At 38.9% G+C, this 20,051-nt stretch overlaps 2 protein-coding genes across 8 annotated transcripts in view; one reads left to right on the top strand and one right to left on the bottom strand.

Annotated features, from left to right (window-relative positions):
• Positions 1-5,307: 5,307 nt before the first annotated feature.
• On the bottom strand, positions 5,308-11,052 carry RAG2 (recombination activating 2). 2 transcript variants are annotated; one of them, XM_089336470.1, is made up of 2 exons: positions 10,915-11,052; positions 5,308-7,064 (listed from the first exon to the last, which is right to left on the bottom strand). In XM_089336470.1, exon 2 carries the CDS (start codon positions 7,034-7,036, stop codon positions 5,453-5,455), a length of 1,584 nt encoding a protein of 527 aa, XP_089192596.1. In that variant the 5' UTR covers positions 7,037-7,064; positions 10,915-11,052; the 3' UTR covers positions 5,308-5,452.
• IFTAP (intraflagellar transport associated protein) overlaps positions 7,344-20,051 on the top strand; it is a 79,510-nt gene continuing 66,802 nt past the window's right edge. For 2 of the 6 annotated variants that reach the window (XM_089309537.1, XM_089309528.1), the window contains exons 1-3: positions 7,365-7,490; positions 9,272-9,453; positions 13,883-13,979. The gene's annotated coding sequence lies outside the window, so the exon portion shown is untranslated. Of the gene's footprint in view, positions 7,491-9,271; positions 9,454-13,882; positions 13,980-20,051 lie in introns of all 6 variants that reach the window. The other 4 variants (XM_089309532.1, XM_008269826.5, XM_008269829.5 and 1 more) reach the window with 3 other exon arrangements.

Below are 20,051 nucleotides of genomic sequence, written 5' to 3'. Positions count from 1 at the left end.
GGAGGCTTCTGGGCTCCTTTTCAGTGAAGGTTGGGCTTGTCTGACTGAATCACTACAGCTGTAACAATTTGTAAAATACTGAAATCTGCCTGTCCTTGTAGGTAAATAGCCTGCACCCAAGGCCCACATGCCCTTTGCTACACTGGCTGCCCCATCCCATCCTCCAAGAACAAATCCAAAAGGTCAGCTCCTGGCACAGGGAAGAGGACTTTCTGGACCTGGAGTTTTGTCTATTTTAATATTACCCTGCCATTGAGAATGGAGCATCTCATTAGCTTTTAGGGGCAAGCTAAAGTCTGCATCCTTCTCAGTATCCTTTCCAACTACTCCAGCTTCTATTTTAAGCAAATATTAGCAGGGTGCTTTCTATGAGTAGGCACTGGAGACACAGCAATGAACAATATGCTCAAAAGAGCTAGGGAGACATAGACATTAAATCAAGAAACTGTGTAGGTAGGTGTCATGAAGGAAAAACACTATATGTGATCAAAATCCCATAGGTGCACTCTGAAGTACACTAGGACAATAGAATTTAAACTCAGGGGTCAGAGAAAGAAGGAGTATCTGAGTAGAGATGGGTCTCATGACCGGGATGAGGTCAAGTAAGTTCCCCAGGGCGGTAGACCTGGGGCAGATTTAGCCAGTGGGGAGGAGAGCAATTGGTGCTTAGAACAGAAGGAAGCTGGGGCCAATGCTGCGGCATGGTGGGTAAAGTTGCCCCTTGTGGTGCTGACATCTCATGTGGGTGCTTGTTCGTGTCCTGGGTGCTCTACTTCTGACCCAGCTCCCTGCTAAATGTGCTTGGTAAAGCAGCACAGGATAGCCCAAGTGCTTGGGCCTCTTGCATCCATGTGGGAGACACAGAAGAAGCTCCTTTGCTGAAATTATATTTCCAATGTACAGTAAAAAAGATGCATGACATAATGTGAGTTGAGTTATGAAAAAGTGAAGATAGCTTTACTTCTTGTACTTTGGAGTATCTAAGCTAAGACTGTAAGTACTATATTCTAGGAGGGAGAGGGGTTTGGAGAAGGCTTTCTGGAGGAGAGGAAGTATCTAAACAGGAATAGAAAGAATGAATAGGATGGACTAGACTATAAGCAATAGTTTCAAGGTGCAAAAGGGAAGATACTTCCTACAGAAGAGTAGTGAGGCTGAGTGATAACCCAGCAGGGAACAGGTCAAGATGGACCGTATATACTCAAAATGAGTGATTTATCTCTTTGGCAAACGATGTACTTTGTTTTATCAATCTAAAATCTGTCAAAATAGAATAATATCCAAATGATTAAATATCATCTACAAATCTGATCTTACAATTTGACCTTTAACAAAACATGAGATTAAATATCTTTATATCTTCTAAATGAGAATATTTTACTGAGCATTTTTGTAACATTAATTCATGACCTTCTTCCTTTCAACCCATATAGAATATTTTTATGCAGTACTTGGTGATGTTTGGCTTAGAGTCTGTGTTTGTTGCTTGGGATTTATTATATGAAATCTCTGGTAAACAGCAATAAACCCCTCTTCTTAAATAATTGTTACTCAGAGCATCTGGATTTATTTTACAGTGATAGAGAGTAATGAAATGATTTTTTAAAAAATTTTTACTTGTTTGAGAGGTAGGATTACAGACAGAGAGAGGGAGAGACAGAGAGAAAGGTCTCCCATCTGCTAGTTCACTCCCCAAATGGCCGCAACGGCTGGAGTTGGGCTGATCCGAAGCCAGGAGCCAGGAGCTTTCCAGATCTTCTACATAGGTCAAGGGGCCTAAGCACTTGGGCCTTCTACTGTTTTCCCAGGCCATGGCAGAGAGCTGGATTGGAAGTGGAGCAGCCAGAACTCGAACTGGCACCCATATGGGATGCTGGCATTGCAGGCGGAGGCTTTAGCCCACTACACCATAGTACTGGCCCCATGAAATGATTTTAAGCCCATAAATAAAAACTGTATATGTCTATGTTATTTTTTTCCATTTATAGTAATATGTTTGACCCTTATAACTGTTCCCTGAGTGATGCAGAATATGATTTTATTTCACTGGTGAAAAGCTGGTGGCCCTGCCACTTGTCTACTTCCCAGGCTCACGACACCCATATTCCACTCATTTACCATGTTTTAACCAGAGTGGCCTTTCAGTTCCTTAATTTTACAAGTGTCATCTTACCCCAGGGTCTTTGCACTGTTCCTTTTTCATTATTACTTCTCTTCCCCTAAAATCTTAGACTCACCTGTATTTGTGGATGATTGTAGTCTGTTAAAATGATGACCTTAGAAAACCATATACTTTCTCTTGATACTGTTCTTGCACTCCTGTGCCAACAATTTTGGAACTTACCTTTAGAATATATTTATAAGTCATATAAAAAGCAGTTTTTTAGCTTGTACTCATGCTTTGTTCCGACCAAAGATGGTAACATAATACTGAGAGTTATACCCTTCTAAGCTTTGAATGACATTTATTTGTTTCCAGTAATTAAATACTGTAAGGGAGGAAGAGGGACAACTGGTTAACATCTTCACAGAAATAAGCCATAGATTCTGAAGGTGATTGAAACATGAGCCTCTGACAAAAGCAAAATTGTTGGAATAAGTGCTTAGTCTTCTGATGTGACCCATTTGAATATTTGCATGAATGTACAAGAAAAGCAATCTCATGATCTTAGTCACATCTGATGAACTCCCTGGAATGATGACTTAAAAAAAAAGACCTATTTTTTTTTCTGTATTATAAGGTCAGTGTCTTCATTCATTTTCTGTTGCTGTAACAGAAAAGCAGAAAATGGATAGTGTATAGAGAAATTAGATTCATTCTGATTCAAGTTTCTGAGGGCTGGCAGGCTCCTTCACGTACGGCAGAATACAAGGGAGTGATGTGGAAGAGTGCACCTGTGTAGAGAGAATACAGAGATGTCCTGCTCACTTCACAGCCACTCCTCTGTGTTAACCATTTCAGTCCTAAGACAGTGAGAAGGCATTCTTCAGAGCCCTGACTCACTCCCAGGAGAAAAGAAGTAGTTCTTCTTAAAGACCTAACAACCTCTCAAAGACATTACCTCCCAACACTACCACATTGGGGATCAAGTCTCAGCAGAGATTTGGTGGGTCAAATCCTTTTAAAATCCTGGCAGTCAGTAAAGCCATCTCTCTCTCTCTCTCTTTCTCTCTCTCTCTCTCTCACACACACACACAGCTGTGCTTGTAAGATCGGAGTTTGGTTATAAAACTCAGTCATTTCACAATGGAGTCATTTAGGTTACCATATCTTGATCTCACACACACAAAAATATTGGGTGACAATTCTTTTTTTTTATCATTTTTTAAAAACTTTTATTTAGTAAACATAAATTTCCAAAGTACAGTTTATGGATTACAATGGCTCCCCCCCCATAAACATAACTTCCCTCCCACCCACACCCCTCCCATCTCCTGCTCCCTCTCCCATTCCATTCACATCAAGATTCATTTTCAATTATCTTTATATACAGGAGATAGATTTAGTATATATTAAGTAAAGATTTCATCAATTTGCACCCACACAGAACATAAAGTGTCAAATACTGTTTCAGTACAAGTTATAGCATTAATTCACATTGGACAACACATTAAGGACAGAGATCCTATGTGAGGAGTAAGTACACAGTGACTCCTGTTGTTGACTTAACAATTTGACACTCTTGTTTATGACATGAGTAATCTCCCTAGGCTCTAGTCATGAGTTGCCAAGGCTATGGAAGCCTTTTGAGTTTGCTGACTTTGATCTTATTTAGACAAGGTCATAATCAAAGTGGAAGTTCTCTCTTCCCTTCGGGTTACAATTCTTTAGCCACTAAGTCACTGCAGGCAAATCAAGAGAATGCATCTACTTCTCGGGGAAAAATCTCTTTTGGACCCTGTAAAGGATATTTTAGCTCCAATTTAAGCCACTTGCTACTAACAAATAGAAAATAAATCAAAGTGGAGTAAGTCTGAGAAAACTAAATAGGTTGATTCGCCTTTATAGGCAATTCCAAATGTTAATAATTTGAGTAAATCAATATAAACACAAGACTTTATATTTTATTATTTTCTTGTAAGTGATAGAAACAATAAAAATCAAATCTATGTACAACCATTTGTTCAAAAGAAATATTCATCAAGTAACATTATTTAAACATATTAACTGTGATTTAGTTTATTTAAGTTAACTTCATTGTATGGAACACAGCAGTTTTAGCAAAAGAACTTGTACTCCATGGTTTCATCTCTTGAATGGTTCATGTTTCCCTAACCTTGGTAACAGAATCTTACACGTTGTGGGACTCTCAGTAAAGAATGACGAGTAAGAAGCCATGATTGAAGATCTTAGGATAAGGTTAAATGTTTTCCCAAAAAGTCCTCTGGCGGGGGGGGGGGGGGGAGATATTTGTTTCTAAGGTCATCGAATTATCAACTGATGTATTGATGCCTCAAAATTAACAGTCCTTTTAAGAACTCAGCAAGTGTCTAATTGAATGTTGGCAAGTTCACTGATTTTGTAACATTCACTGGCAGCATAACTCCACATTAATGAATACACATACATTTTCCCCATTTAAAATCTCCTGCCTGAATATCTTCTATGAATTTTTAAAAGCTTTTATTATTTTTGGAAATAGTCAATATTATTCTTTTCCGTGAGATTTATTTGATGGTTCCTAGTGCATTGTCACTCATTTCCTTTCTCTAGAGTGCTAAGTTGCAATGGATTTCAGAATCTTTTGGTGACAGTTCTCTCAAATAATTGCACTGGTTTTGGCAAATCATCTGTGCATCACATATTAGGGAGGAGGCAGCTGAAGAAAGTAGATGCATGAAAATGTACTAAACCTCGTATATATTTCTCATTTCTTCCATTCAGTGGATCTATATTTGTATCTGAATCTATCTCCATCTCTATATCTACATTCGCATCACCTGTACATTGGCATAATCCAATGGGATATAGATATATAAAAATCACTAATATGGAATACAATTAATATTAGTTTTAATTTTTTGCAACCACCAACATGCTATACTGTGCAAAATCTGAGTAATTCCTTTGGGGAATTAATTCCTATTGGTTAAATTTGTCTTAACTGTTTCATAGAGTATTTGTTACCAAAAATCATATTAGATATATAAACATAACTTGATTATTACTAATGCTTCTATGTTTAAGATTGCTTGAATGAAAAATTCAGATAAGAAATTTATATTTTGGAAATTTCATATTAAGAGAAATATTTTCAAAATGAATAGGTCCTAGAATGATTATATTTAGCATTGCATTAAAACACTTTTCCTAGAACTAATTCATATAACTAAAAGAAAGCACAGGCATTTCCAATAAACAAAAATACAAATATAATGTTGATCATTGTCAAGGTTTTGAAAGATAGGTTTAAAAGCTTAATGTGCATGGATCTGAAAAGTTTTTGCAAAATTAGTCAAACAATCGTCTAAGAAAGGATTTCTTGGCAGGAGTCAAGATTTTCCCAGAACCTTTCTTGTGGAGGGATTTCATTGGGGGCTTTCTTAAGGGTATGGTTCTTTTGGGAGTTTGTAGCGCTCTTGCTATCTCCACATGCTCATTACAATAATACTTGTTGCTTCCTTCTGACAGATGGATGAGGGTACGTTCTGCCAGATCCATGCACTTGGCATGGACCCAGTGCCCATCTCCATGAGAACAGTAGATCATGGCAGGCTTGTTGAGCTCAGTTGAATAGAATGGCACCCAAGTGTTAATGTCCACATCACAAGTAGGGCAGCAGGTAATCCAGTAGCCTGTCTCAGACTCATCATCTTCATCATCTTCATTATAAGTGTCAAATTCATCATCGCCATCAAAACTATTTGCTTCTGCACTGAAACAAAATTCTTCCGAGTCCTCAAAGGGAGTGGAGTCCCCTGGATCTTCTGTTGATGTCTGACTATTTGTGAAAGTTCTCTGATCTTCATGCACATCATCTTCACTACATTTCAACATATAGAAATAAAATGCTTCTGAAACAATCTGTTTATTGTCTCCTGGGATGCCAAGGAAAACGGATCCATTTCCCATGTTGCTTCCAAACCATATTTTGCTGTGCTTAATATCTGGAGTCCAATCTGGGGTCTCCATCTCTTGAATTTCAATCTTGTTATCCTCTAAAGAGACAATGTTGCAGACCATTCTTTTTTGATTTTCAAGCTGATACCCACCAACGATAACAAATTCATCATTGTTAGTCTGAGTCAGGATTGCACTGGAGACAGAAATTCCTCCTGGCAAAACTGTGCAATTTATGGCTGGGCTACCCAAGGGGAGATCAACCCTGATTCTGTACAGATTGGCAGGGCGGATATTATTGGCAAGAGAATGTCCTCCTAAAATATAAACGGTATCATTTCTGGCAATGGAGACATGAAATGATAGCCCATCCTGAAGCTCTGGAAGAATGTAGGATGTGGCACATCCAAATTCAAAATCCACCAAGAAAACATGGGGCAGGCAATCAGCGACGCTATTCCATTTTTCTGTGGTTCTTTGACTAGAAGGCATGTATGACCGTCCTCCAAAGAGAACTCCCATACTTTTTCCTCGACTGTACACCACATCAAGGGAATGACCATATCTGGCTTCTGGAACATCTCCTACCAAGTCTCTTTCTGTGCAGCGAAAAGTAACTTTTTTGTTGTTTTTGCAAACAACAGACATGACATAAATCTTATCTGAAAGCTCATTGTTTGGTGTTTTCCCTCCGTGGATGATATATTGTTGTTTTTCAGACTCTGAGCTGCCTTGGAATGTGCAAGTGGCTGGGTAACGGAGAGGAGGTAGATAGCAGGAATCCTTAGAGAAAACTGCTGGCTTCAGTTTGAGATGGTTCTGTTTTATATCAAAATGAAAAACTCCAGTGGGGCAGGATCTCTTGGGCCATCCTTTTTGGCCAAAGAAGAAAATTTGCCCATCAAAATTCATCAGTGAGAAGCCTGGTTGAATTAAGGCTATGTTATTCCTGACTGTTATCATCTGCAGCGACATGTTTTCGGATTGTGTGTAGATCTTTTACCTGAAAGATTAACAAAATAAAAAGACTTAGTATCTTTTCATATACATCACTGTGTTTAGATCCCCTCACATGGAGAAATCATGTTAAAAAATAGTGCTCTTCCATGTTTGCAGTGAGCAAAATACAGCTAGTTCGAGGAGCAAAGAGACCCAGAACCTTCCCGCCTAATACAACTTAAGTAGCTGGGACAGGTTTTAGACGTGGACTATCCTCCCTGAGATTTCTGGGAATTGTAGTCTTTTTCCTTAAGGAATCACTACGCATCCGTCGAAAGAACTCCATTTCCCAGGAATCCATTCTCTGTGTGGCTACCATAACTTGTCTTTGTTGCTCCAGGAACGCAGGCTTTTTAGGATGTCTGACTAAAGACGCGAAAAGTGCGAAATGACTAAATGGCAGCCAAGGCGGAAAACTAGGGACTGGGAGGTGAGAGTGACTGACACAGACCGAACGGCCGGGGCACGGGAGGGCTGCCGCACCAGGAGGAGGACGGCCAAACCCTGGCCGGGTGTTGCGGGAGCCCCTCGTGGGGAGCCCTAACAAGGTGACCAAGTAGGCTGCGCGACTGCTGACGGCCGGAGTGCGGTTGCCTGGAAACCGCGCTCTGACCCGACAGCATGGCTGAGGTGTCCGACCTTGGCGCTCAGCTCAGAATTGCTCCCCCGAGGATCCGAGGGCTGCTGGGGCAGGAGGTTGACCGGGCACCGAGGTTACCGAACGTTACAGAGGTTAACGTTGGGTCTCTGAATAGCCAGAGTGCGGCAAGAAATGGCCCGATGATTGATTTTTTTAAACTACTGTATCTAGTAGTTTATCTATCTACAATCTAGACCTTGGCGAGGGACGCTTTATTAACCGTCGTTTCTCCTTTTTTGGATTCTTTTAGGGGAGCAGAGAATGTTCTTAAACACATTTCCCCCTCCTTCTGGTCTTGCTAGGAAAATAGAATTCTTGGTAATTTATTTCAGGCCTCTTTCCAGCCCGAGAACTTAGAGATAATTGGTTAGTAATTCTGTAGTAAGCAGACTCTAAGCAAAGAGGTGCCAGATTCACTCAGGACTTCACGTCTGTATTACAGCATTGAAAAAGGTGTTCATCAGATGAAGTCAGTGTGACAACTGTTTGTTACTTACCAAGTACCCTTCCTGTTTGCAGAGTGAATGACATCTAGGCACAAAGTGTTAAGGGAAGCGAAATAGCACAGATTCCTTGACTCACGAATAGATTGTTAATTTGCTTAAAAGTAGTACAAAACAGCTAAAGAGTGCAAACTGACTAGATTCTGGCTCTCTTACTAACTGCATGTCTTTGGGAAGTTATTTAATCTCTCTGAAGTTGTTTCCTCATCTGTAAAACCATACAATCTTGCCCATCTCATAGATTGATGTTGTTATGATTAGCACTTCAGTATATGGAAACCACTTAGGGCATTGCTCACTGTAAACGCTGGTGATGCGATTATTCTTGAACTTTTCAGAAATAGGGTTTCTGATGCATGATTACCTGCCAGTAGTGGCAGCTGATATTTCTAATGTTAAAGTTGGTTAGAGAGTGTGTTAGGATCTGGGAATAGGACAGTGGGTAAAGAAAGTTAGTCTCTGGAATAATAAGAACTGAATAAATATGTTTACTGACAGTGCTGGAGGGAATTCAGTTTAAATAAGAGGAGCTACCTTGTTCCTCTTGTGATCTGTTCTGTAATCCTTATTACATATGCAGCCCCTAAAATTGGATTCTTTCAATCCAAATCTGGGGCTCTGATAGTGTCACCACCTTGAGCAAATTACTTCCTCTTAGTTCTTTTTTATCTGCAAAATTGGAATAATGCTCGTACCTATCCCTTGGGTTGTTTTGAGTAATAAATGGGATCGTGCATGTAAATCACATAGTATAATGCCTGCCATTTAACAAGTAGTCAATAACTGTTGAGACCATAATTTACTTTAATGCCATCTGAAAAGCTTACATGGTGCATTAAGAATTTGTGGTCTGAGGAGATGGTGGTGGTATTGTTTTTTTCCTTCTGTAGACTAGATGTAATTAATTGCGTAATAATTTCTTGTACTTGTGAGTTTTAGCTTATTTAGAAGAGTCTTCAAAGTGTAATTTTTAAATAATAATCTTATGGATTCTTAAACCAAGTGAGACAGTAATGATTGACAAGGATCATCACTAAAGTCATGCTAGCAAGTCTTTCCCTTCTTCAGACCATGGTAGTCTGTAGGTTCAGCTACTTACCTGCAGTGAAATACTCTGGGAAGATGTTTGTTTGTGGCCTATCCAAATATTCATAAGGGGAGGCATATGAGAAGCTAAGAAAACGTGATCCATAGGAACTGAAAGGAAACAGTGATGAATCTCAGTTCAGTTGGTGGTCACACTCAGCATGGTGAGTGAGCGTGCTCATGATCACCCTGTTTTGGGTGGACAGAGCGCCAAAGCTAAAGCCTGTTTGTTTCAAACATCCACAAAGACCTACAGTGGGCTAAAAATAGGCCATAAAGGGGTAATGGATTCCAAACACAAAGGGGTTATCCAACACTGGCTTTTCAACTGCCAACTTTAAGAAAAAATGTTTTCATTGTAGCCTATTGGCTTCATCTTAAAGTTGGCATAGAGGTTTCAGCTTTTTATCTGTGAAGACATGATTATTGTAGATTAAATAGAAACATTCTTTTGGGCAGGACATAAGAAAGATGGTGTGTTTTTGTAGCTTAGTCCAGATCCATAACTATTTTTAAAATAGAGCTTTGGACCTGTTCTAATGCTCTTTTATCTCATTTTGTAATTTCAGGGCCCTAAATGTGGTGGTAAAGTTTACTAGTGCTGAGATGAGTTACCTCCTCTTGTAACACAGTCTGTGTATTTAATTTTTAGATTATCCTTTTTAACTAGATGTATTATGTATTTAAAGAATAAACAGGAACACTTGTGTTTTCACATTGTTTTGCCATATTTAGTTATTGAAATTTTGTTTTACTGGCTTGAATATGTTTTCAGTGGAACAGCTATTGTATTTGTTCCACGGCTATAATGTGAGCATACTAGTCACATCTTGGTTTTTAAAGAGTTTTTAAAAGATTATCCTAGTCCTAAAATAACCTACTAAAGGGGTTTTCTTTAAATAGACTAGTCAAAGAGTTTTAAAAAATAAGACACTGTTCTTCAGCTCAAGGAAGTTTCAAAGTCAACACATTAAAGATTCTTTTTAAAAGACAGGCATATAGGACCAATAAACTTACACAATTTTCCCAACCCCATGCCAACATCCCTCAGCAGGGAGATTCTCATGTATTCACTCTGAAGCAAGGGCATAGTTGAGAATCAAAAGAGGACTAATGTTGTGAGGGCTGGGTTTGTAGTTTCTTGTGTCTGAACTGACTTCTATTCCCACAGAAAGAGGCTGTACTCTGAAGCCTTGCATCTTACTGATCTGTGTTGCCTATACTTCCAGATTGCTCCAAAAGAGCAAGCAGCCTCATGTAATTGCAGGTATTTAGTGCTTGAATCAACACTGTCTTGCATGGTTAACCAGTTTGGAAGCAAACTAAATTTGATTTTTTTCTGGCATTAAAGCCAGGCCAGGTCTTTCTTCCTACACTTATGTCAGAGAAGAATTTGTGTATGAACATGAATAATACTGTTGTGAAGTCATAGGAATTAATTCCTGGCAGCAGCCTGAGAACAGGAAGCCCCACATTTTCCAAATTCTACATTACCCTTTCCCCATCTAGACACCCAGTCCAGCAGTGACTAGCGCTGCTGAAGTGTGACATCACCGTTCCCTTAAAGTTTACAAACACAGGCTCCCATCTTTTAGCTTTCATAGAAATGAAGGTATTGGACCTACCTGAAGGCCAGAGGGACTGCTCCCCCCTCTCTGAATCTTTGCAGCTAAAGCAGGTATTAAGTATCAGCACTTGGGGAAGATTCACTGAATGCCCACTGTGACTGCAGCAGGCAGAAAGCTGATGGTGAGGAGAGGGTGTGTATGTCTACCAGATGTTCCAGTGAACACTGATCTAATGGGAGTAACTGACTGTGACCTTTTTTTTTTTTTTTTCTCTCACTCTAGATGTTTGAGGGAGATATTCACCGGGGTGTAACCTCAAGGTTTAACCATTTCATTACTTGCAACAATGGAAACACAATTCATTATTTGCAAAGATTAAAAAAAAAAGAGTATGGGTGAGACTTGGTGTATTAAAATTAGAAACATTTTAGAAAAATAGAAAAAATGAAATAATTACCGTGGTTTAAAGAAGCGTTATTGTGACCCTAAAGCAGAGACCACTAATACCAAAGCAGGTCATTTTAACTTTGAATTGCTCTTCTTTGTTCTCATCTTCTTTAATGCTAGACTCAGAAAGAAAGAATTCTGATTATGGGAGGTCTTGTGCTGGCAGCTCCTGTGTATTGATTAAGATCATGAGGTTTGAGGTTTGGTTGACTTGATTTCCTCTGCCAATTCTGCCATTTTCCAGGGATTTTTCTTCACCTGTAAGGCTTTGTTTCTCCGTTTCTGAAATAAGGATAATAGAAATATTTACCTCAAAAGAAGGTTAGGAAAAGATTAAATGAGAAAATATATGGAAAACCCACAGGCAAGGAAGATATCTAGATTGCACAGTGATCATGAGAGCAGAAGTTATCTTTAGGGCCCGGGCTGTGGCATAGTGGGTTAATCTGCTACTTGCAGGGCCGGTATCAGATGTGGGTGCCCATTTGAGTCCCGGATGCTCCACTTCCAATCCAGCTCCATGCTAATGCACCTGGGAAAGCAGCAGAAAGTGGCCCAAGTGCTTGGCCCCTGTACCCAGGTAGGAGATCCAGATGGAGCTCCTGGGTCCTGGCTTTGGTCTGGCCCAGCTGTGGTCATTGCAGCTGTTTGGGGAGTGAACCAGCAGGTGGAAGGCTCTCTCTGCCTCTCCCTCTCTGTAACTCTGCTTTTCAAATAAATAAATAAATCTAAAAAAAGTTATCTTCATAATTTTAATAGTTGTGTGACAATTCACTAAATAAGTGAAGCACAATTTACCTGACCACCCACTATTACTGTTCATTTAATCAGTTTCCATGTGGGCTGAATTATAGTGTGTAGTGATCAGAGGAAAGCAAACTTGGGTTTGAGTCTCAGTTCTGTCACTTACTAGCTGAGTAACCTTTTAAAAAATTATTTGTTCGAAAGGCAGAGAGAGATTGATTGATTGACTTTCTATCTGTTGGTTCAGCCCCAAAAGCTTACAACAGCCAGGGCTGGGCAGGGCTGAAGCTGGGACCTGGGACCTTGATCCAAGTCCCCCACATGGGTGTCAAGGAGCTAACTACTTGAGCCATTATCTGCTGTCTTCCAGAGTGCACATTAGCAGGAAGCAGGAATCAGGAGCAGAGCCAGGCACTCTGATAATGGATGTGGGTGTCCCAAATGGCATCGTAACCGCCGTGCCAAATGCTTACCTCTAGTATAAGTACTGGATATGACATAGCTGGTATATAGTGTTTACATAGCACATCTTGCCTAATGATGCTTTGTGCTTTGGCACCTGTGCTTTATGCCTAATGATGATGCTGTAAACATATTTGTATATGACTACTTTAATGCTGATAAAATTAATTTAAAGTTGACACATTGGATATTTTCAGTCAACATAAAATAAGAAATGCAAAATGGGAACCATAAGTAGGGTTAGGCAAGTGGTTTAGACTTTGGATTTTTTTTTTTTCATTATTTTTTTATTTTTTGACAGGCAGAGTGGACAGTGAGAGAGAGAGACAGAAAGGTCTTCCTTTTTTTCCGTTGGTTCACCCCCCAGTGGCCGCTGTGGCCAGCGCACTGTGGCCAGTGCACTGTGCTGATCTGTAGCCAGGAGCCAGGTGTTTCTCCTGGTCTCCCATGCGGGTGCAGGGCCCAAGCACTTGGGCCATCCTCCACTGCACTCCCGGGCCATAGCAGAGAGCTGGCCTGGAAGAGGACCAACCGGGACAGAATCCAGCGCCCTGACCCGGACTAGAACCTGAGGTGCCGGCGCCGCAGGCGGAGGATTAGCCTATTGAGCCACGGCGCCGGCCTAGACTTTGGATTTTACTAATATCAAAAACCTGGCAACTTGTATATAGAACAATTATTTGCTGAATGGGTTAGTTGTCTTCCCCAGGAGACTGGAAGTTAGGACACTAGTCTCCTGTTATCCATGGCTTCACTTTCAACAGTTCTAGTTATCCTAAGTCATCCGTGTTCTGAAAACATTGCAGTGGGTTGAGTGGAGGCAGAGGAGAAACTGCTCCTGGGGCTCATGACAGTGTGTTTTAAGAGCCACAATGCATGTCTCAAACATTTCCATCTGCATTTAATAAATGGAGGAACCACTTAAGCTTTTCTGTCAATGAGTTAAGTGTTTGGAATAAGGTCAGTGGCAGGTTTTCATAGCATTAGGATAGGCATAAACACTTTATATCCTTTTGATAAGTGGATAATTTTTAAGGAAGTAATGTAGTGTTGGAAAGCAAGGTGTTTGGCTTGTTGAGTGAAGTCCTTAGTAGAAGCCCCAGCTGAAACTGGCAAAGAAGAGAAAAGAGGAAGGAAAAGGAAATAAATAGAAGTAAGCCATCTGCAAGTTAGCATGATGGATTGTCAAGAGAAGAAAATAACACTGACCATTTTCTATATAAAGCAATGAAGTATGGCTCCTGAACAGAATGATTCTTATTTTCCATGCTCTCTGATTTAAGATGGTTTGTTTAAAATAAAATGGAGAAAGGTTTCAGGAGTTTTATAATGTTGTGCTAGGAAAAGTTTACTTACAAATTTTATTTTACAGAAGGAGTGTTTTCTCTCTTTGAGAATAGAAGTTGTATTGGCAAAAAGAAATAATACCAGGGGACTTCAGAAATTTTGTGGGAAAATGGAATTAAAAGGTGAGTCTATTTTGGTGCAAAAAATTTAAATCCATGCATAGTGTCTTAAAAAAGTTCATGGAATGTGCATATTATGAAAGAATTATGATTGGCTCTTAAATTTATTTTTGCACCAAAATAAGGTTGTATATACTGAGGTAAATTGCAAATAAAGTGTTAAGAAAAACTGGAAGCTGGGAAGCACTGTGTTATCTCTTAAAGCCCATTTATTATTCTATAGTCATAGGAATTTAGAATTAAAAATAGATAGGAAACACGTCTCGAATCTTATTTCTTTTAAGAGAATGTCAAATGAAAAGGTCGATTTTATTTGCAAGATCTGACATTTTGAAACACTTAAAAATGAATTCCTATAGGCAGAGTTGATTTAATTCAGTTGGTCTACACCTGCTCCTTACCAGCTGTGTAGGTTTTGCTTTGAAGTAGGCCTTTTGGTTAAAAAAATTTAAAAAAGTTCTGTGCAGTGTGCAGGTGGTTGACATACTCAGGAAGTTGGACAGCAGGGGATAACTTCAGAATGGAAGCCTTTGTTCCATGTTTGTTGCACAATATAGATAAAAAAGCATTAATGGGATATTGCATACCATGTGAAGATGTTATATTTGATCTGATATATCTTGGATGATCAAAATATTATTCTGGGACTCTATGGCTATACACTGCATGCAAAGACCTTACTGCCTGTGGAGTCACAGTTTTATCAAGGCCTTGAGAAAAAGTTCACTGAAATACCGTTATTGTCCATAAATCATCAGTATATTTGGTACATTTCTGACAGGAGATCAGTTTTAAACATGAAGGATACACATGTGTGGTAGATTTTTCTTGATAAATATAATAATCCAGAGGTCCATTAGTATACTTTCAGGAATTTTTTTAGGGGGTGAAGGTATTGTGTTGTGATTATACAAGGCAGTCTTAAAAAAAAAAACTCATAAAATGTGCATTGTCTTTTAGTTCCCCTTTTCCATGAAGCTTTTGAAGTTTACTCACACACAACTCTACATTTCAGAAAAGTAAATGAAGAAACAAGAATGGTGATGATAGGGCAGTTTTCCTGATTTCAGACAGTAAATTTTCTGAGATTTGTTTTATGAATGTATCAACAGATTCACTGTACATAGTTAATTTATTTTTTTAAAATGATAGGCAACAGGTAGAGAGAAAAAGTTCAAATACTTAACTCTTTGCATTTGCCTTTCTTTAATGGGATTTATAACTGTGTAATTGAAAACAATCTAATAGTTAGTTGACCTGCCTTAGTGAGTCAGCACAGACGTCTCTGGATTGACGTAAACAGCTAGGAGGAAGAATATGTTTTGGGGAAATAAAATTGATTTTATGCATTCTGCTGATGAACAGAAAAGCTTAATGAATGATACCCTCAAGAAACCTCATTACAGTAGATTGGATGGATGAACAGGAAAGGGAAGCAAATTTTTGAAGATGAAAATTTTTGCTTAAGCATGTAATTTTTTTTTAGAGCAATGGTGATATAATTGAAAGTATATAGAGATTTTTGTTTCTCAAATACAAATTTTCCTTCTAATATAATAGTTTTTATCAGTAAGTATTGAAATAGCCATATATTCAAATGCAAACAACAGATATTTCTGTATTCCCTATGCTGAGCCCCGTATTGCTCACGTTTGCAAAACTATACATAGCATCAACCTAAGATTATCACCCTGATGCAATTTACATTTTACAATCTTGTTCAGATTTCCACTTTTTTCCATGCTCATTTGTGAGTTTGTGTGGGGCATTCAATTTTATGTGATTTTTCCCCCACATGTGTAGATTGTGTATCCACCACCACAGTCAAAAATACTGAACAGCTCCATCCCAGCAGCCACCCCTCCTGCAAGATCCTAATAATCCTATTCATCTCCCTCCGACAACCCCCACTGCTGTCATGGCGTTTCCAGAAGAGATTAGCATTTGATTCAGGAGACTGACTAAAGGAGATTGCTCTCACCAATGTGGATGGTTATCTTCCGACTGAGGACACACATAGAACAAAAAGATGGAACAAGTGCCAATTTTCTCTTTTTTTTTTTGAGCTGCCTTCCAACACTGGAGCTTTTGATTGTCAGGCCTTTGGAATCTGTAGTTTACAACATTACTCTCTCTCCTGTACTCAGTTCCCCAGTCTCAGAGTTGGCTTCAGGTGGTTATCAGGCCTTTGGACCTGGACTGAGTTGTGCCAACTGCTGACTTGGTTCTCCAGATTATGGGACTTCTCATTTTGTACAATTATGTGAGAAAACTCTCATAGATATCTCTATATGCCTACTGGTTCTATTTTTCTGGGGATCCTTAATGCAGATATTCAAGAATGTAATTTTTTGGAAATGTTGCAAATTATATTGTGTTTTTAATAATTTATTTATTTTCATTTTTATTACATAGAAATGTTAATTGAACTTTTGTGTAGATCATTGTTTGATGCTATCCATAGGTTTATCTAGATTCATTTTTTTCAAATTGAGATAATTCCCCTGTATTCCTATGTTTTAGTAGTAATTTTCTGCACTAGCATTAGTCCCAGCCCCCCGAGCTGTCTGCAGAGGCAAAGCAATCACACAGCTCAGCTCTAATATTCTTGGGAAGTGTGTAGTGATGGTTTTCTCTCCCTAAATCTCTTTTGCCTTGGTTGGCTTGCCCTTCTTCTCCCTTCCCCTTTTTAAACTTCTAATTTGCAGATAATCATAGATTCACCAGAAGTTGCTCAGAAATGTATGCGGAATCCCATCCCATGTGTGCTTCATACAGTCTTCTGCTGTGTTACCATCTTGTGTAACTATAGTAACTATCACAATCGAGAAATTGTTGGTGGTACAATTCATGCAGATGATTAGATTTCCCCAGTTATACTTACGCTCATTAGTGTGTGTCTCAGGTATATCACATATGTAGCCTTGCATAACCATGGGCACAATGGACACACTCACTTATATTCTTTTATATTCATCCCCATCTCCTACCAGTATCTAACCCAGCAACCACTTTAGAATTTTTTTCTTTAAATCACTGAGCGGTATTCCTTGGTGTGATGTACCACAGTTTAACACTTTATCAGTTGAAGGACATTTAGGTGGTTTCCAGATTTCGTTTGTTTTTTTTCTCAATAAAGCTGCAATGAACATTTGTGTACAAGTTCTTGCATGAAAATAAGTCTTTATTTCTCTGGGAAAATATCCAAAAGGGCAATTGTTAGTTCATATATTAAGTCCATATTTGGTTTTAAAAGGAATGTTCAAGCTGTTTTCCAGAGTGGCTGAATCCTTTTACATTCCTGCCAACAATGAATGGGTTATTTAGTTTCTATGCATCCTTGCCAGCATTTGGTGATACCACTGTTTTTCATTATAGCCATTTATATGGTATCTCATTGTGAGTTTAATTTTCATTTCTGTAACATTCAGCATATTTGGTGAAATATCCTGTTTGGTGAAATATTTGTGCCTGTGTTTTGTCCTTTTAAAATTGAATTTGATACTGAGTTTGAGAATTTTTTATAAGTATTCTTGATGCTAGTCTTTTGTTGGATAGGAAATAAATATTTTTCTTTCAGTCTGTAATTTCTATTTTCATCTTTTCATCAGGGTATTTTGTAGAGTAAAATTTTTAAATTTTGACAAAGTTCAGTTTATCAGTTTTTTATGGATCCTGGTTTTTGTGGCAAACTGAACAACTCTACCTAGCCTTGTATACAAAAAATTTTCTGACTTTTTTTTTTTTAAAAATCTTTTATAAAATTCACTATTTTGCCTTCACATTTTAATTTTTTGTTTCTATTCTTTATTTTACAAGGCTTCATTCAATTCCATCTTGTTCTAGTTTTAAACCCTGAAAGATACATCAGAGTCGTTCCTTTATTAAAGTGGAGTCCTGCAGAAGGAATGAGATCTGGTTGTGATATTTGTGTTTGTGGTAATCAAGTCAAGTACTGAACATCCCCCCTGCTTTTTTTTTTTTTTTTTTTTTTTTTTTTTAAGATTTATTTATTTGAAAGGCAGAGTTACAGGGAGGCAGAGTCAGGGAGAGATCTTCCACCTGCTGGTTTACTCTCCAAATGGCTGCAATGGCCAGAGCTGGGCCGATCTGAAGCCAGGAGCTTCTTCTGGGTCTCCCATGTGGTGCAGGGATCTAAGAACTTGGACCATCTTCTGCTGCAAAGACATTGTAGTTCACTTGAGGAAACAGAAATCAGTTCATACTGGGTCTTTTCTTTCATAGAAACAAATCTGGTGGTTACAGTGTAATTTGGTGCATACATATAAAAGGACACCCACTCTGTGAAGGGTTAAGGTTGATGGTTTTGTTTTCTGAGGCAAAGTGAATATTTTGATAAGAAGCAGTAGCTTCTTATTGAGCACTATACCCTTTTGACAAAATGCTGCTTTACTCATGTGTTATTATTTGTTATTTTTAAGTAGAAGTGGTAAACCTCACAATGAAAAAAAAAACCTTGTTGCAGATGTATAATCCTTTGTGCTGTTAAAAAACAGGCATTGGACTTTGAGAGAGGATTCCCATTCATCCCACTCGTGAGTTAGCACTCTTGTCTCTGAAGGTTGAGTTTTATTTGGGTAAATTCATTAGGCAGGAAGCTGAAGAGAAACAGCACAGATGTGTTAAACCAGTGGTGATAATTTCAAATACTATATTTTATAATAATGTCCTTATAGAGAACACAATATTAGCTGGCTTAAGTGGCTGTTGGTTTCATTATTTGATTACAGGAAACAGGACTTGGGAGAGATTATGTGATTTTTTTCTTGCCATTTTTCATTGGCTTAGAGAGGAGAAAACTTGGTTCTTTAACCAGGCTTGGGGTCTTCCAGCAAAGTTTTGTCATCCAAGTAGAGCATGCTCCCTGAATGATTGCGAAGTGTTGCTTATGATTTACGAACAGATACATACATTTTCTTGTCTTTATAATAAGTTCCGGGTCTTTCATGTGGAGCTCAGTGCTTTAAAACATAAAAAGCAAACCAAAACAAAACAAAGAATCTGGTTACCATGGTAAGTGTCCCTCCTCTGCTTTTCTTGTAGAAAAGTACCTCATGATAAAAACACAGAAGCACATGAGTGGTAACTGAAAAGCATTGCTTCCTTTTAGAAAACCACGAGTATTTGCATAACCCACTCTGCTGTCTGGGAAATGATTATCTGCTCTGTCAGCCCCTGAGGACTTTTTTTTTTTTTTTTTTTTTTAAGATTTATTTTATTTGAAAGACAGAGCTAGAAATGGAGAGAGGTTTTCCATCCGCTGGTTTGGAGCTGAGCCAATCTGAAGCCAGGAGCCAGGAGCTTCTTTTGGGTATTCCATGTCGGCACAGAGGCCCGAGAATTTGGGCCATCTTTCTCTGCTTTCCCAGGCCATAAGCAGAGAGCTGGATCAGAAGAGGAGCAGCCAGGACGTGAATCATGTGGGATGCCAGCGCTACATGCTGGGGCTTCAACCTGCTGTGCCATAGCCTCAGATCCAGTCCCTGAGGACTTTTGACATTAGTTTGTTTATATTTTTATAGATGAAGAAAGTTATAAACTTGAAGATGGGTATTTCTTTAATTCTTCAAATAGTGAAAATAGATAGTACAGATCTTTCAAAAGTCAATAGAAACATGACATTTTCTCTTTTTTATTTTTTTTTTAAAGATTGATTTATTTATTTGAAAGTCAGAGTTACACAGAGAGAGAAGAAGAGGCGGGGGTGGGGGGGGTGGGGTCTTCCATCTGCTGGTTCACTCCCCAGTTGGCCGCAATTGCCAGAGTTGTTCCAATCCGAAGCCAGGAGCCAGGAGCCTCCTCTGGGTCTCCCATGCAGGTGCAGGGGCCCAAGGACTTGGGCCATCTTCCACTGCTTTCCCAGGCAATAGCAGAGAGCTGGATTAGACGTGGAGCAGCTGGGATTCAAACCAGCGCCCATAAGGGATGCTGGCACCACAGGCGGTGGCTTTACCCACTACACCACAGTGCTGACTCCTGTTTTGTGTTGTTTTAATCATATGAATGAAATTAAAGACTTTTGTGCTAGCCACATCTGCTAATTCTTTGCCTTTT

This window comes from Oryctolagus cuniculus, chromosome 1 (assembly GCF_051225735.1).
Source record: "Oryctolagus cuniculus isolate XC-2025 breed Fujian yellow rabbit chromosome 1, ASM5122573v1, whole genome shotgun sequence".
In the NCBI taxonomy this organism is placed as follows: Eukaryota; Metazoa; Chordata; class Mammalia; order Lagomorpha; family Leporidae; genus Oryctolagus; species Oryctolagus cuniculus.
The sequence above is the reverse complement of the archived record's forward strand: the minus strand, read 5'-3'. Positions and strand labels throughout refer to the sequence as shown.